Source organism: Sapajus apella, unplaced genomic scaffold (genome assembly GCF_009761245.1).
Source record: "Sapajus apella isolate SASKATOON/1434 unplaced genomic scaffold, GSC_monkey_1.0 scaffold13, whole genome shotgun sequence".
Lineage (NCBI taxonomy): Eukaryota > Metazoa > Chordata > Mammalia > Primates > Cebidae > Sapajus > Sapajus apella.
Window position 1 is genome coordinate 27821546 of NW_022436953.1, and position 18408 is coordinate 27839953.

General features: G+C 51.0%; 2 protein-coding genes across 4 annotated transcripts in view; both read right to left on the reverse strand.

Moving 5' to 3' along the window:
• The window catches only part of FAM53B (family with sequence similarity 53 member B), a 115026-nt gene that overhangs the window by 76267 nt on the left and 20351 nt on the right, over positions 1-18408 (reverse strand). For 2 of the 3 annotated variants that reach the window (XM_032281941.1, XM_032281942.1), the window contains exon 2: positions 1711-1958. In XM_032281941.1, the coding sequence (XP_032137832.1) occupies positions 1711-1830 (120 nt within the window). In that variant the 5' untranslated portion in view covers positions 1831-1958. The other variant, XM_032281940.1, reaches the window with a different exon arrangement.
• The window catches only part of EEF1AKMT2 (EEF1A lysine methyltransferase 2), a 69568-nt gene continuing 59928 nt past the window's right edge, over positions 8769-18408 (reverse strand). Inside the window, exon 7 of the mRNA XM_032281946.1 lies at positions 8769-9071. The gene's annotated coding sequence lies outside the window, so the exon portion shown is untranslated. The remainder of the gene's footprint in view (positions 9072-18408) is intronic.

Consider the following 18408-nt stretch of genomic DNA (forward strand, 5'->3'; position numbering starts at 1 on the left):
AGTTACCACAAGAATCCAGGCGGGAAAACAGCAGGCGGAACGAGGGTGGCAGCGGTGGGGCTGGTGAGAAGGAACCTCGTTCCACGGTAAATGTGAACTGGAAAGGCAGGGGTGGTGGCAGAAGCACTGAATGGTCACGGCAGCTCTACTCCCGGCTGCAGGGACAGAGGCTGCCATCGAGCAAACACAGCTCAGGTGCCTGCTGTCTGCCCTGCCCCGGCAGTGCTGGGGAACAAGAAGGAGCAAAGCTGGGTCCCTATCCTTGCAGCTGGGGGTGACACCCATAGAGACCTCACAGGCTGAGGCCCACGAGCAGAGTGGCACCAGTGCCACGCCTGGTAAGGGCTAGAGAGACCTGACAGGGAGGGCCTCCGAGACTGGAGTCCAGCTCCCAGGCAGCCGGCCCAGGAGGTGGGGCCGGGGAGGCGGTTACCGCCAGCTCCAGGCTACAGCTGCCTCGTTTGTAAAATGAGGCTGGGCCCAACGGTGTCTAAGCCACTTCTCACCCTTCAAGGCCAAATCAAGTGTCCCTGCTCTGCAAGGCTTTCCCTGGAGGGCTACAGCCAGGCCGGCCCTGCTGCCCTACACGCCCTGGGCTGCCTATGGCCTCAGCTGGAGTCCTGATTCCTGGGATCCTCAAATGTCGGTGTATTCACAGCTCTCCAGGCACCCTCCCTCTAGACCCGGAGCTTCTCAGGGGTGAGGAAGGCAGGGCCTGGCTCCGTCTCAGCCTGTTCCCCGAGCTCCTCCAGCCTAGTGCCCAGCACACGGAAGGCGCTCTGTGACGCCTGTGGAAAGAACACAGATCTCGGTGGCTTTCCCACGCTCCTGCCACAGCCAAAGACCTAGGTCTATCTGCCCAAGGCCTGGTTTCATTGGCATGAGACAGGGGAAGGGGACCCACCAACAAGGCTTAGCGTGGGTCCTCATGAGGGCCTGTGAAGGGTGCCGGGAAGGGTCCTGGGCGAGGTGACCCTGGCAGTTGGCCCCTTCCTGACCACAGATGCTGCGGAGAGTTCCAAAGACTGGCCCATCTGTAAAACTCACCCACAAGACCGCTTATGGCTGAGTGTGGCTTCTCACCCCCTCCGTGCCCACTCACATCTGAGGAACAGGGCTTGGAAGGACAGGTCTGCTGACCGGGTTCAGCTGTTGGAGGTGGTTTCGCTCACAGGCTAAGACAGCCAAGTTATCTCCCTCTCTGCCCTAGTCCACCATAAGGTCAGGGTGGTCCAGGCTGAACCATCTTTGGCAGAGGGTAGCTGCTGCCACAGCCCACACAGCCTTTCCCCATCTCCTCCCGCTCTCCATGTTCCCAGGCAGCAGCTCTTGGGCAGCACCACCCAAGAGCTTATCTGGGTCCCCATTCAGGAAACCACCCTCCTCTGAAAACCTCCTCCCTTAAGGGGTGGAGACAGAAGGAATGCCGGTCCTGGCTGGCAGCCTGCAGAACCATGCTTGCTGTTATTTACCAGCGGATGGCCTCCCCTCCTCATTCACCAGGTGACCTCAAATCTCAGCTGAGCTCCTTCCTTCCAGGGAGTTCTCAGTCAAGGTCTGCTCCTATGCCCTGTGGCCCCAGCCTGGGACGCCTCACAGAGCTTTGCTCTTGGGGGCTCTGGACACGGTTTGCTAAACCTGAGTGCTCAGTCCACAGCCCTATCTCTGTACATCAGGCCTCAAAAATGGTCATGGAAAGCAGGTCCTCACCAGTTCAGGGCTGAAGGTTCCGCATGCGATGGAGTCCACTCCCCGGGTGCTGAGGCTTTCACTTAGGATCATCACCATGATAAGGACCTCAGGCGCTGGGCTCCATCCCACGGCGGGCATGAGCCATCTTCACTTGGGCAGACTTGGGATGTGTACCTCCTGAACTGATGTCAGCAGAAACGGCTTCCTATTGGCCACATCCCCTTGGGGTGGGACCTTCTGGGAAATGGCCAAGTGTGGTCAACTCACTGGAAAGGCAAAAGAAAAGCAAAAAGATTCAGGACTAAGGAAGACCAGGGCCCTGAGAGTCACCCCTCCCATGGTCCTGGAAACCCCATGGAACTGGAACCACCTCTCTGCTAAAGAAGATGCACCCTGGGAGAGTCACTAAGGCCCAGAGTTACCTTCTCAGAGCCCCCGCACCCCTGCCATGCCAGCCTTGGGCTGCCTCATTTGTAAAATGGCCTGATGGGCAGAACAACAGATCGGGGTCCAGCAACATGATACCTTGAAGATCTATCTCAGGGTCTGGGTGGCTAACAATCTCCTGTCCCTGCAGTGTCCTCAAGTCATGTGACATCCTAGCACTAAGCTGGCTTGCCAGGCAGCTTCAGCACACACCAGGAGGCGCTAAAGCAGGCCAAGGGTCGTAACACGCCTCATCCCCGCATCCAACGCCAAAGAAGTCAGCCCTCAGGCAGCCAGCTGGCAGCAGGGGACTGGCAGTCAGCATGCTGGTTCCCTTCTCTATCTAGTTATGAACAGAAGCTACTGGAACAATCGGGGGGTCCATTTAAAAAGGCATACATTTGGCTGGGTGTGGTGGCTCATGTCTGTAATCCCAGCACTTTGGGAGGCCAAGGCAGGTGGATCACCTGAGGTCAGGAGTTCGAGACCAGCCTGGTCAACATGGTAAAGCCCCGTCTCCACTAAAAATACAAAAAAATTAGCTGGGCGTGGTGGTGTGCACCTATAATCGCAGCTACTCGGATGACTAAGGCAGGAGAATTGCCTGAACCCAGGAGGCAGAGGTTGCAGTGAGCCAAGACTGCGCCACTGCATTCCAGCTTGGGCAACAAGAGTGAAACTCCGTGTCCCCCTCCACCCCAAAAAAAGGCATACATTTCTTGTCCTTGGAGGTGCCACATTTCAACATCAACATCTTTGCAACACTGGGGGCCTTCAGAGCTGTCATCTTCCCCAGAATGAATTAAACTAAGTAAGCTTCCAGCAGTGATGGAACCCATTCAGCATCGCCATTCTGCACAGGTCATCCACTTCCCCTCTCCAATAATCCACCATCATTTCCCAGCAAGCAAATGAACAAAGAACACACAGCCTTTGGTTCAGGTTTGAAAAATCCCTCCTTACAAACTCATGTCTCTGATTCTATTTCCCCATGCAGTTAAACCTTCAAAGAAAATCACACAGATACAAGGAATCTAAAGATCACCATCAGAAAGTAAGAAATGATCATGATATTAGTATTAATCTGTAATCAGAAACAAACTCTTCAACACAGGAAAATGTTTTAGAATCTGCTGCTGCGTAAAAATTAATTGCACCCTGGTATTTACTTGCTGTCCAGATTGTAAATCATATTTTCCTGTTTACTTCGATTAGACTTTACAGTGGGTGTTATTGAAATTGCTCAATTACAGGCCAGCTGGCAAGCACAGGAAAATTACCTTCTACTGTTCTTCGAAAACAAGGTTCATCCAAAGTGCAAAAGCAGGGAAGGGGAGGAGGGAAATCAACACATGTTCCAAGGCTTCACTGTTCAGGAAGGGCACCCAGGGGAGTCTGAGGATTCCCAGGTCGCACTGAGAGACCTGATGCACAGGCTCAATACCACACTGATCCAGGAGTGACACGCTCTCACCAAGTGTGATCTGCTCAAGGAAAGAATTTCAGACCACTCCTCCAAGTTCTGGCCAGGCAGCTGAGCCAGAAACGCCTGTCAGCACCCACTGCAGGCTCAGCTCAGGGACAGGCCAGAGAGGTGCTCCTGGACTCGCCTTTCAAAGAGGCCTTTTGTGCCTCCTCGGTGGTGGAGGCCTAATGGCGGCCGTCGTCTCTCTGCATGTGAGCCCCAATTCAGTTCTAGGGCAGCCAGTCATTGGCACAAGGCCTAGGAGGTGAGCTGCCTGTTTCCTCCTCCCCCATTTCCATCCTCTCTAGGAAGCCAGGTAGGCTCAGTAGCTACAGGCTCGGGTCCTGAGTCAAGCACAACTGGGTTGGAATCCCAGCTCCTGAAATATATGGCTTGAGGGGCCTTTGCCAAGTTACTCTCTGAGCCTGTTTCCGTCTCTGTAAAACAGGGAAAATGGTGCCTGCCTCACCAGGTTACTGTCTGATGAAAACAGCGCCCAAGTCCTCTGCTCAGTGCCCCACCCATCTGGGTGAGTGCTCAATCAACAGCAGCTACTGCTAGCAGTTTCGTGGGGGAGGCTCGGAGTCCAGATCCTCTTCCTGGCCACAGACGTCCAAGCGGCCATCCTCTCAAATGTGTTTAAAGGGAAACAAACTAAATTCTATCAACAAGGGCCTGGCTATTTGATGGTCCATCCTTCTGAGGAAGTAAGAGGAGGCCAGTAAGAATGAGACTGTAGAAGTCTATCGCCATGGGAACACATCAGCCCATCCAGACACAGCTCTGCATGAAGCAGGAAGCCAGACGGAGGCAAAGATGGGGCATCCCAGCTCTCTCCAGCTCCATCCCCAGCAGAGTCCAGACAAGGAGCCAGGGCTCGGAGAGGCAGCAGAAGCACCAGAAGCGCCTGGGTAACTGGGCGGTCAGCACACATGCCAGGCGTGGAAAGGAGAAGGCAGGTGTGGCACAATGCCTGCCCTGGGGGTCTCAGAGTACAGTGACCCAGGCACCACATTCCAGAGGCAGGCAGAAGGAGACGTGACATTGGACGTGGGTCTTAAAGACTCTTTCGCACACGGCGGGGGGTGGGGGGGGGGGGTGGGAAAGACACACGGCACTGTAACAGCCCAAGAATGGGGACAACCTAGATGCCTACAAACTGGGGAAATGGTGAAATAAATGATGGTGTTAATTTGAAGGAAATACCATGTGGCCTTCAAAACCATTTTAATGAGGCAGTTCAAACTGCGGATATAAAACAATCTCCAAGAAATGCCATAATGTGACAAAGCAAGAAGAGTGAGTCCACCAGCCTGAGTGACAGAGTGAGTCTCCACCTCAAAAAAGAAAAAAGAGGGAGTCCAGCATGGTCCCACACGGCGGGTGCCTTGAGAAGGGCACGGCAGTTCCAGAGAGGAACTGCGACCGGCCCCCTGTGCGGTTTGAATATTCCAGCCCACGCTGGCCCATGGTACTTTTACTTCTTAAAAAACAGGCAAGATTTCATCAGGAAGGGCAGGGCACCCAGGCAGAGGGAAGGGTATAAGCAAGGCGTGGCCACTGGCCCGGACTCGGAGTATGGGAACGATGAGCATGTCGGTGGCTGGCACACAGGGCACACAGAGGGCACAGCAGCAGGATGGGAGCCAGAGACAGACTCAAACCAGACCCAGGGCTCTGAATGCCACACTCAAAGGAGACGTTATCATGCAGCTGCGGGGGCTCCCAAAGGAGGTGAGAAGCTGGAGGTGGCTGCTTTGATCTGTTGGGAGAGCAATCTTTTCTGAACCCTTTGCAACACCTACCACAATCCCTCGCATACCCTAACAGCTACAATACACATCTCTGGAATCAAGCTAAATTACAGCGACATCTGAAATGATCTGGGCACATTCTCAGAATTTGTGAGGCGAATCCAGACCAACACAGCCCAGCACGCTCTGGAATTTCCTGGGATTCCTATGATCTGTGGCCCCGGCCTAGCCAATGTCACTGGGGAATGCCAGGACCAGGCCAGAGACTTACAGCCCAGTCTGCAAACAGGGTCAGAGTCTTTTCAAAGCTTGGGGCGGGGGGTGGGGAGGGAGGGTGCTATGACCATGGAAAAGATAGTAACTAGGTGATTCCACAGGGGGCAAAGCCCTCCCAGAGGCCACCTCTGGGGCACAGACCCTGCTGTGGTCTAGTGGGTTTTCTCTTAACCTATATCAAGAAAAACTCCTATCTATTGAGCACCTACTATGTGCCAGGCACTTTACACACATTAGCCACAAGCCAGGTTCAATTAGCCCCATCTTACAGCCATATATAGCAATTCGCCCAGTCCAGGTTCAAAGCTGGGATCTGAACCCTTGTGGGCCAGCACCTAGGTCTGCACTGCCCACTAGTGCCTCGCCTCTCCATCCCCCCAAAAAACCCTTCAAATGCCCAAACAACTACCAGCAAGAGTTCTTAGCACTTATTCCAGAGAGATTAAGATTTACATTCACACGAAACCCACACACAAATGTCCGTAACAGCTCTTTATCCATAACAGCCAAAACCAGGAAATACTCCAGAGGCCCCTCACTGGGTGAATAGTTAAACATGCGTGGCAGGGACAGCCGCACTGTGGAATACTACCCACCAATAAAAAGGAACCAACCAGAGACACACGCAGCAACGTGGACGAGCCTCCAGAGACTCGGGCAGGGTCAAAGAGCCAGTCCCCAAAGGCTTACTATTCTAGGAGCCCAATTATGTCCCTTTCTTCAAATGACAAAATTACCGAATGAGCGAAGAGATGAATGGTTGTCAGGGGTTGGGGAGGGGTCGTGGGAGCAGGAGGGAAGCGGATGTGGCTATGAAAAGGCAGCAGGAGGGACCCTTGGAGACGGAGATGTTCTGTGTCTCGACTGTATCTGTGACAATTTTCTGCTTGTGACACTGCATGAGTCTGGCAAGATGTTACCGTTAGGGGGCAGTGAGTAGGGGGTATGTGAGATTTCTCTGTATTACTTCCTGTAACTGCATGAGTGTAAAATGATCTCAACATAAAAAATGTAAATAAACCCCAATCTACGCATTTATCAAAATTCGTAGAACTAAACACCAAAAGACTGGATTATGCGATTTATAAAATTTTAAAACTTTTTTTAAAACCCACTGATTATACCAGGGAGACCACATGCAAGGGGAGGTGGGGGGAGTGTGTGTGTGCTGTGGAATTTGGCAGCCCTGGTCTTCACCTTCAAATCACTTGGCTTTAGTTTCCTCATCTTTAAAATGAGGGCGAGGCTGGTCACAGTGGCTCACACCAGTAATCCCAGCATTCGAGAAGCTGAGGCAAGAGGACTGCTCGAGGCCAGGAATTCAAGACCAGCCTAGGCAACACAGCAAGACCCCCCTCTCTACAAAAAGTAAAAACTAAAATAATTAGCCAGGTGTGGAAGTGTATGCTGTATTCCCAGCTACTTGGAAGTCTGAGGCAAGACTGCTTGAGCCATAGAGTTTGAGGTTACAAATGAGCTGTGATCACGCTACTGCACTCCAGCCTGGGTGACAGAGGGAGGCCTAATTATTTCTTCTGAAATAATTTCAAAAGAAATAATTAGGCTGGGCTCGGCGGCTCACACCTGTAATCCCAGCACTTTGGGAGACTGAGGTGAGTGGATCACTTGAAGTCAGGAGTTAAAGACCAGACGGGCCAACATGGTGAAACCACATCTCTACTAAAAATACAAAAATCAGCTGGGTGTGGTGGTGCATACCTGTAATACCAGCTACTCAGGAGGCTGAGGCAGGAGAAACACTTGAAATTGACAAGCAGAGACTGCAGTGAGCCAAGACCACACCACTGTACTCCAGCCGGGGCAACAGAGACATACCCTGTCTCAAAAAATCATCATCATTAATTAATTAAATAAACACAATGGGGATAACACCTTTGCCCTTGGGCTGCTGATCTAAATAAGAAAATGCATATGAAAGAGCTCAGCAGCGAAGGCCAGGCATTGGTGTCCTTCCCCTTTGCACAAGGAGCCAGCAGGTGGGCGCTTCTCACAGGCCTCGTCCTCACCCCTCTGCAGCAGCTTTCCTTGCCCTGTATTTAGTCTCCTACTGTCACATCCCAGTCCTCAAGTTCACCTCCTGCCTTTCTCCCGTGACTCCCCGGGAAGCGCTCATGAGAGCGGGTCTCCAGCCTGCCTTCACTGGGGCTACCCAGTATCTGCCAAAGGAGGGCTGGGTGAGGGTCTCCACTTGGCTGGCACCCCAACCTGATCATGGGGACACAGTGCTCTGGGTCAACCCCAGGAACCTCCACTCAGTGACTCATCTTCACCAGGATTTCCACTGAAAAGAGCAAAAGGCAAGGTCAGACTTTCCACTGATCCGTGATCCCACTTCCCTGACTACCTTTATGCTCCCTGGGTGCAGACACAGTGGCAGAGGGCCTCTGCCCACCTCCCAAGTCCTCACCCCAAGAGTGCATCTGCCTAAGAACAGCCCCGAACTCGCCAGCATTGTGCCCAAAGCAAGGCCAATGCATGGGAGGGCACACACAGGCCCAGAGCCCATCTCCACCCCCACGAGCCCCACACAGCCACACTTCCAGCCACAGCCCTCCACCCTCACCTCCGTTCCCATCTCCCTGGGCCTCGACCACAGCTAGGTTCTTCTCAGCTGATCCTCTCACATTCCTATGAATAGGCATTATTGTTGGTAGTGCACATATTTTCCAGATGGGAAGACTGAGGCTCCAAGAAAAGAAATCAAGTAATTTGTCCAACATCCTACAGCCAGCAGGGGCAAGGCCAGCATTCAAATCCAGACCTTCCTCCCCAGGCCGTTCCATCTCCGACCCCACAGAAACAGGGGGACAGCTTTGCTCTCACACAACTGCTTGCTAACACAAACTTTCTTTTGTTCTACAGTCTTCAATGTGTCTTTATTTGTTTACAGCCCTTGAACACAGCTGTCTGATATCACCGTGGCCGGGGACTCTCAGCTTCCAGCAAGTGGGAGCCCCACCTGCCTCATTCACTTCAAAAGAGGATTGCATGCTAATGAATTAATACCTATGAGAAAGTGCTGCAAACTCTACAATCCTATAGAAATCTTAAGAAGATTAGAGGAGTTTACCAAATGCTCTGTAATGCATTTTGAAGGGCTATCCCTTAAAAGAAACTGACCATACTGAACATCATCAGGACAAACTTTTCCTTCTTCCAGCATCTTTATTTGGCCCGTACTTACTGTTTGCACACGTTAGTTTCACAGTTAATTTTACCATCTTAAAAACAGGAATCAGATCAAAACCTCAACATGAACTTGGCCAGTGACAGGGATTTTCCTGATGGCTCACGGAAGTCACTGCTCTCAGAGCTTCCATTTCCCCCTCCCATTAAGCAAAGGAAATGGGAGGGAAGAGGCAATTACACGTCTTCTGCGAAGGACCTGTGCACTTTTAAACTTTCATAGCTTCAGTTATTGGTGTGACAAAAGCAACCTGTAGACCGAATCCAGAAGCAAGTGTATGAGCATCTGGGGAAGTCTGCTGCTTGGTGGGTCACGCTGTCTCCTGACAAATTCGGTGACAACTCAAAAGTGCGAGGAGAGGTCCGAGGGGCACCGAATGCTACAGTTAAGCTTCATCTCCACCAAGACAAAGGGATTTAATCTGCTTGGGGACGCTTCTGCTTGCTGATTTTACATAATAACTAAACCATCTGCATCTAAAGGATAAAAGTTGAAAGCTGCCTAAGAACTTTATCCAGGTCCTCTACTTTCCCAGACTAAGCTGATATTGGAAAGAGAGTCTGGTGTTCCAACCAGAGGACAGGGCCCACAAACGTGCAGCTTCCATACCACAGGGAACGCTTCAACAACTCCCACAGCCCAGGTGCCCGTATCTTCAGGTCCCACTGAGAAGCAACTGACAGACATACCTGCCAGCACCACCTTCCACATACAGAAAAGGAGACGCAAAGAAAACCTCTTTTGTCAATACTTTGCTAGTTCTATTAGCAAAAAATAACAGGTGACACAGAGCCTACCTTTTAATGTAGCATGAGGAAAATATTAGCCGTAGCAACAGTGCCAGGCCCTGTGCTTACTGCATCCTCAGAGTAGCCCTATCAGAGGCAGCTACTGTTATCCCATTTTACAGAGGGGGGAATTAAGGTCTGGGCCCAAGGTCACCCAGTTGTGAACGAGGCGCGGACTCGACCCACATCTACTGAACTCCCAAGTCTTTGTATTAATCCCTGGACCCCACTGCTCCAGGAACTGTTTCACTGTAATTATCTGTTAAGTACTTGATTTGTCAGCTAAATGATCAAATGCCAAAGCAGACACTAATTTTGCAATACACACACTCTCTAATACAGCCCATCCCGAGGTGCCCCAGCCAAACGTCAACCTTCTGGAACTGATGTTGAAAGATAGCACGCGGGCTTCCACTGCGGGCAGGAAAAATGGGCAGATGACGAGTATCTCAGAGAGGGTACAAGTGGGACAGGAAGTTGTCACTTTCCATCCTTAACTGCATGGAGGTGCAGCCACACTGAATCACCTGCAGAAGGTGAAGTGTCTCCCAGGAAGCTCAGGGTGCTCCAGGGCCTGCAGGGTGTCACAGTGACTTCTTGCAGCCCCAGCTGGAACCTGTATCCAACTGTCCCTCTCTCCCCAGGCCCTGTGCCTCCTGCCTCTGCCTCTGCCACAGCCACCCTGCCCTTCTCTCAAAGTTCATTCCTCAGTTGTTTGTGGGCAGCCCTCTCCCTCCCCTCCGTGTGTGCGGCCTAGGTGTGGACCTCCCTCAGTCATCCTGTGGCCTCAGCACAGAGCCTGCCCGCAGCAGCAGCCTGACTGCTATCTGCCTGCTAAGCCAGTATCACAGCAAGAGCACTGAACTGGAGTCCCAGCTCAGTCCCAGAGGAGCTGCAGGGCCCTGGCTGAGCTATGTATCTGTGCTCAGCTTTCTGCCTTAGTAACATGTGAGAAGTTACCCTTGTTGTGCCCACTTCAGTTATAAGTTAAGGAGGTAATGCCCCATAAGGTGGGGGCACTACAAAAATATCCCTAGAAGCACTGAAATCCTTAGGTAGGCACAATTCCTAGCAGAGCATAGGCCCTTATTAAATGCTCATAAATTGGATAAAAACATCTCGCCTTCACAGCTACAGCATTAGCTTCTAGGGGCCAAGAAATGCTTTTGAGTCCTCCGAGTACCTTGCTCCTGCAACTGGGCTGGTGGGCGTTTCAGGGCGAGTGAGGCTGGCTGGCTGCAAGCAAGAGGCACCTGCTGTCCTTAGACAGAAAGGGCATCCTCAGCCCTCCCTCGTCCCTCTTCTCCACAGGAAGGTACGTCCTTGGAGGTGCTTTCCTCAGTGACTGGGGCAAAAGCATATTCCCCGAACTAGTCCTTCAAGTAACCAAAGGCCGCCAAAGGCCACATTTGGGGAAGAACTGGAGTCGCACTACACAGCTTGAAAGAGACCTGACCTGTGCCCCTGGCTGAACAAAGTGCTCCAGCCTCCCCTATGTGTCTCCTTAATGGAATGGAAAAAAACAAAACAAGGCAAAACAGTAAAATGAGCTGAACCAAATCGGAACTCTGTTCTCCTGGACTTGTCAGAGACTCTCACAATGCTGTAGGGATTTTCCGCTTTTTAAAGCAAATAACATTTCAAGAGGAGGGGGAGGAATGCCATTCCTCAGGGACATAAAAGTGCTGAGAGCCAAAGCCAATCTGAGCACGGGAATGAGACGGCCATGTCGGTTCTTGAAACCGAAGCCAAGTGCACGCATGACTTGTCAAGAGTTCATTTATCAATGAAAAATAACTGACAGACGAGTTTCCTATCAGCACTCCTGTAATTCTGACTACCGTTCATGTCATTTAACCCACCCCACGCTATGAAAGAAGAGCTTGCTATAGACTAGAAATTACCTGACCCCCTCGCGAGGAAGGAGAGGAGGGGCAGGAGGCATGGACAGAGACTCGCCTTACCGAGCGGCCACAGAGCTGATGCTGCCTTCTCCTCCCAGCCAGGGCAAGGGAAAGGACGGGAAGAGAACCAGAGGACAGCGAGGGGACCGCAGCGGGCCCCAGCGACAACCTACCATCATGTTAAGTCACTGGGCCTAAGGCGACCATGACCTGTTCTTCAGTTGGACCTGTTTATAAGTATACTGAATTTACTCAAACCATGACTAAAAACCAACAGAACAGGGTTTAAAAACACATTTAAAAACAAAAATGGAAAGGCCCAAACAAAAGGCTGTGTGGCCTAGGTGGATGAACAGCAGTCAGGGGACAGGGCTCTGGGCCCAACAGTGCCACTTACCAGCTCTGCCCCGTTTGCCAGGTTAGTTCCCCTCTTGGAGCCTCAGTTCCCTCGCGTGTCAAAGAGATTCTGGGCCAGAGAAGCTCCGTTTCTGACTAGTGAGACCCTCACTGCAGTCACACACCAGCTGTGTGGCTTTAGCCAGGTCTTTATGCCTCTCTGGGCCTCAGTTTCCTCACCTGTCATAGGCAAATAGCAACTCTGGAGAGAGCGTGAAAATCACTAGATTTAAAGGCGCTGAAGGAACTATGAGAAAGGACAGTCAGCTGGTGATGCCTGTCCTGGGGCACCTGCTATGCTGGCTGTTGCAGGCTGGCCTCCCAAGTCCTACTCAGACCTGACCTGCAGTTCAAGGTCCCAGGAAACTGGACAGTAGCAAAGGCCAAATCCTTACTTGCTGCCATCAAGTGCCCTGGCTGTGACCTTCCACATAGCAGAGTCAGGAGAAGGCGGCCACAGTGACATTCCTGCCATGGGCGGGACAGGGGAAGGGGAGGTGGTGTTGCAGAAGCAGCCCCCTCCCTGACATATCCATGGGGTGAGGATGGGGGTGTACGCATGAATGCATTTTCTGAGCTCAATCCTTCTGCACACGGGCATCCTGGTGTCTTTCCGTGAAGCTAACAACAACCTGATTTAGAGGAGTTACTGGAGAGCCAGAAGTTAGCCACTGACCAGTTTTGACATCTTCATCTACCTCTCAGAACAAGAATCTCCTTCTCCTTTACAAAATGTTTATGGGCTCTCAGGCAGCAACACTCCCCCTCCTGCAGGACAGTCCACCCCCAGCCCAGGCTACACACACAGCCTTCCTACCAGGGCAGCTCCAGCCACTCAGCAGGCAGGAAGGAGCATTCCTGTTGGTGTCTACAGCTCGCGCCGAACCCTCAGAGCCACTGCACAGAAGGAAGGTAATCTCTCAGCAGCTGGGCCTGAGAACACAGCTGTGAGGGCCATGATCTCTTTATCTAGGAGGCCTGCAGGCTGGTGGCCCCAACACATTGGACTAAGACACTATCACACTAGGACATGACAGGTGACCCAAGAGGGTCCCAACATCTCTGTAAGAACTGCTATAGGCACGAGAGCCACCAGGTTGCCCAGCTGCCACCCACTCCGAGGTCACATCCTAACCTCAGCTCACACTTCAGGACTCCCCTCACTTCCTGAACAGAGTCATATCTACCAACCTACAGGGTCTGTTGTAGAAATTAATCAGACAGGCTCGTCAATCACATGTTAAGCCTTCCGCCTTCTCCTTTCTCCCCCCGCACCACACCGCAAGCGCTACCACACATCCGAGAATGCCGTCATCTGCCAAAACAAAACTGGAGGGACTCTAAGCTGCCAGGCGGGTCTGTCATACAACAAGAATACCCGAGCTCTGTGGCACCTCTCGGGTCAAATGGCCAAAGCTATCTACCTGGCTCCTACCACAGGGGAGGGCTGTGGAGGGCAGGATACACTCTAGTAAGACTATACCCACCACCAGCCACAGCACAATGGCGGGGGAGCTGCTGCATGTGTAACAGCCATCTGTCTATATACAGATCAAAACAGCACCAGATTCTTGCCTCTTAAGGCAGAGAAAGAGATTCCTGCAAAGAAGGGCTTCGCCGCCAGGCACAGTGGCTCATGCCTATAAACCCTGCACTTTGGCAAGCTGAGGCAGGTGAATTGCTTGAGCCCAAGAGTTCAAGACCAGCCTGGGCAACATGGAGAGATCCCCAACTCTATAAAAAATTTATAAAATGGCCAGGCATGCTGGCACACACCTGTAGTCCCAGCTACACAGGAGGCTAAGTTGGGAGAATCGCTTGAGCTAGGAAGGTCGAGGCTGCAGTGAGCTCTGAAAGCACCTCTTCGTTCCAGCTTATGTAACAGAAGATCCGTCTCACAAAAAAAACAAGAAGAAGAAGAAGAAGAAGGGCTTCATGAAGTCCTAATTCAAAGCTAAGTCCAGGCATTTGTCCTGAAATTACTTAGAAATGGCGACAGTTAATCTAAGAAGTTTGGGAGAACAGCTGCTCAATGGGTCTGGAGCGCCTTCTTTATTTTTTGGCATGCCACAGGGGTGGGGAGCAGGAGAAGAAAGGGGCACCTCATTTGCAAACACTTCCCCCACTTCCTTCTAAGCACTCTGGGTATGACAGTCAGGCCTCCTGACTTAAAAGACCTGGGTGGGGGAGTGTTAGAGAGGAAATGACACAGCCAAGCAGATTCACCAGGCTTCAAACTAAACACCTTGGGATGCCAAGGTGAACTCTTACAGGTTTTTCATTACAGATCTAAGCAAGACTCAAAGGACTTTGGAAGAGTTAGCCCAACTTCCCAAAATGAGTAATCATCTTCCTCATCAGAAACGACCCAGGCTCCAGAAACAAAGATTCATTCAATTGTCTGTCCGCAGCACACCCCAAAGTGCTTGACAGACTGCCAAGTACACCAGCTGCAGCTGTGGCTGCCACCGTCCCCCTGTGGAGCCATCTGAACCAGGCCTGGGTGTACTTCCCTTGCTCTCAGGAAGCTCACTCACTAAGTCAGCAGCAAAACTCTAAAGCCAGGCCTCTGAGCACTTCTCCACGTACCTCCCAAACCAAATGTGGACTGGCCTTCACCTCACTGTGGAAAGGGGTTCCTCCCTGCCGTATCTGGAGGAAGGAGTTCGAAAATGTGCAGGAGAAGGAAGGGTATACATAAAACCACCAACACAGCCAGGCACAGTGGCACTCCAGCCTGGGCCACAAAGGAAGATCCTATCTCAAAACATAGTAATTTTTTAAAAATTTAACTTAAAAACAAAAAATGAAACCATATCAGACTGAATAACTGGATGGGATCAGACTGGATGAAATTTAACAAGTCCTGGTCAGAGGTTGACATTGAACAAAACCAAGTTTCAAGTGTGCTGGATGACTAGTTAACAACAGCATGCCGTGGGCCCTGACAAAAGCCTGTGTGACAGGCAATTGTGTTCATTCATTCAACAAACCCTTACCGAGTGATGAGTGACTGCTGGGATGACAGTAGAGTTGAAGACACGAACACACATAAGCCACAGTCCCCACTCCCACAGAGGTGAAACTTATGAACTGATGCATGAGTGAAATGAAAAGTCAATTAAAATGCACTAAAAGGCAGAGTATATTTTAAAAACAAATAGCATGATAAAATAACTGGGCCCTGTAACGCTCAGAAATCTGGGTCAGGTGCGGTAGCTCACACCCGCAATCCCAGCACTTTGGGTGGCGGAGGTGGGTGGATGCCTTGAGCTCAGGAGTTGGAGACCAGCCTGGGAAACACAGCAAAACCCCATCTCTACCAAAAATACAAAAAATTAGCTGGGCGTGGTAGTGCATGCCGGTGGCCCAGCTATTCGGGAGGTGGGGGTGGGAGGCTCGCTTCAGCCCAGAAGGGGACGTTGCATTGAGTCCAGATCATGCTGCCGCACTCCAGCCTGGGGGACAGAGTAAGAACCCATCTCAAAAAATAAAGTTCAGAAACATACATCACAACCTTCACAGGGTGGGTGCAGAGTCATCCTGCAGTCTCTCCCTCCCACACGCTGCAGGTCCTCTGCCTGGGCAGACTCGAACTTGCTTCAATTATTAATAAATCAACAACATACTGACTAGAACTGTGATGTTCATAATGCCCAAGTCTAGCAAGTGCCCGGAAGTGGCATCTGCACCCAGAAGGCTTCAGCATGCAATGCTGGTCGAGCCACACCGAGGGCCTCCGCTCTGGCTAGCCTTGTCCTGCAGGGCATGGCCTGAAGGTCTGTAACGGAGTCTCCCTGAGCAACGCCCACCACACCCCTGGTGAAACCTTGCTTCCAGAGACCACCCTAGGCCAGGTCTCCTTTTGCAGAAGTTACTTATAGGAGGCAGCAAGAGAATTAAACAGCTTCCCCAAAACTCAGCAGAATCCAATTGAAAAGTCACTTGCCTTTCACTAGGAGGAAGAGGTCAGCTGCTAGAGATGAGCACAAAACAACCTGCCCGTGTCCTCGTGCAGCTCCATCATCCTTACTCACTCCCTGTGAACCACGTGCACCTCAACCCAAATCAGCCTGCCCTGCAGACTGTCCTGCTAATGAGCAAAATAATACGTATCGTTAGGCACAGCCAAGATAGGAAGTGGCCTAACTGCCTAACAGGAAGGACGGGCTAAATACACACTGCAACACCATGCAAAGGACAAAACGCAGTTTTCCAAAAGGCTACGAGGATATGTGGAAGCTTAAAAAAAAAATTGTTCTCATAGAAGGAAAAAGCAGAACAGAGGAGACTAGAGGCTGGGAAGGGTAGGGGGACGTCAGGGAAGGTCAAGAGGAGGCGGGAAGAGAAAGCGATTTGTTAAAGAATCTGAAATTACAGCCAGACGGGGAGTAAGTTCCACTAGTTCAACTATAGCACTGCAGGATGACCATGGTTAACCACATTATATAATTTCAAATAGTTAGAAGGTAAAGCTTATAATTCTCACAAATAATTAAAGTAAAATAAAATAAAAAAAAAACAGAAGGAAGATACTGAACATTCCTGACACAAAGAAATGGTCAGTGTGTGAGATGCTGGACACGAGAATTACCCTGAACCGATCACCAAACATTACATGTGTCGCAACATCACCATGTACCACATGAACAGCTAAAATTATGTGTCGATTTAAATTTTAATTTAAAAAATATTTTAAAAAGGCTTCAGGAGCCCAACATATCCAAATAGGAAAGCATCTTCAGGTCAGGTCCAGCGCTGAGTAGAAAAGCAAAGATCAGGACAGTGGGCAGATTCAGCTCCCATTTGAGTGAAACTAAATAAATAATTGTGCCCATAATACAGAAGTCCTGGAAGGATACAAAAGAAACTTAACACAAAAGCTGTTTTCAGGGAGAAATGGGTAGCCGGGACCAGAGATGAGAGAAGACTCTTCAAGAAACAGCTTTTTGTATGTTTTAAAGTTTGAACCAAATGCGGTATTGACTTCCACAAGAAATAGGTAATACTTTCTAAATCAAAAACATAAAAAATAATGTATTTTATATACACATTTGTGTGTGTGTCTCTATATTCTTGCACATGCATGGAATGTCTTGGAGGACAAATAAGAAAATAGCAACAGGAGCTCCCCCGGGAAGGACGGGGATGAGGAACCTGCTTTTCACTGCTAAGTCTGTACGCATGCATGTATTGCCTGTTCTTCAAACATTCTGCAGTTCTCCAAATACCACATAGTTTCCTGTCCCCAGGCCTCTGCTCACGCTGGTCTCTCAGCCTAGAACCTGCTTCCCCCGCTGCTCCCTGCTGCCCTCTCAGCCTCTAGCCTCTCTACCTCATCTTTTATACTCAGCTCAGGTGTCACCACCTCCAGGAAGACCTCCACACCCCACACTGAGTCAGTCATACCCTCTGCCTCTGTGCAGAATGCAGAGCTTGAATCACAGGGCCATGAAATGAACCAGAGAGCCGCCAGCCCCATAGACTGTGCGCTTCTGGAGGGCATGAGCCCGGCCTCAGTCCCCTGAGTCCCCAGAACCTGGCACAAAGAGCTGCTCAGGAAATGTCTGCTGAAACAAAGAACACAATCACCACGTTAAGTCAAGTCTCAACTTTCTTGGTGCCAAAAACACTGAAATCGCCCTTGCTTGTGGGGATTTCCGACAGCTAGCAAAGTGGTGTCAACACTCATTCGAAGCACTGCACCTCCCAACCCAGAGGGGACAGGCTCAAAATTGTCTGGGTTCCACAGTGGCAGAGCACAACCAAAAAAACCCAGTGACCAGCACAAAAACCCCTGTGTTTGATCACGCTCACACGTCCGCAGGAACCTGCAAACACTCCTCAGAGCTTCTGCGGGTGGAGGGTGGCCAGCAGCCCTCTCACACCCAATCATGGGAAAACCGACAGCCCAGGGCCCTGCCCTAACAGCTCTGTTTTCTATGTTCTGCTTTTAGAAGAATCTTGCTGCAGTCAGGGCCTGGTGTGAGACAGCATATGCAGGGCTGACCCTGGGCCAGGCAGAGCCTAGACAGCCCAGGCTTCTGCAGAAACCCGTGGGACAGGGAGGGCCAAGGTCCTGGGAGCCTCTACAGAGAGCAAGAAGGGTCAAGGGAAGATCATACACACATGTGATGCTGTGCTCCTTACAACAGACTTTTACCCAGAAACAGAAAATATTTCTAGGTGGCTGCAGTGGAGCTGGCAAATCTCACGCGCGCCCTGGGTTGTGCTTCTCTTTGGAGAGTATTTCTTCCTGCTAACAGTCTCATCCCAAGTCCAACACACACCGGGCTGGCTGTGCTAGGGACTGAGGGGAGACAGCAGATAATATACAACTAAGTTCACGCAAACGGCAAGCGTTCAACTAGGTCTCCCACAAGGCATAACATGTCATATGATAATGAAGCCACAAGGACAGAGGAGTGAGCCTGGAATTCCAAGTGGGGAGGCAAAGATCTGGGGTGATTTCCCAGAGGAAGCAGCATGAGGGTTGGGC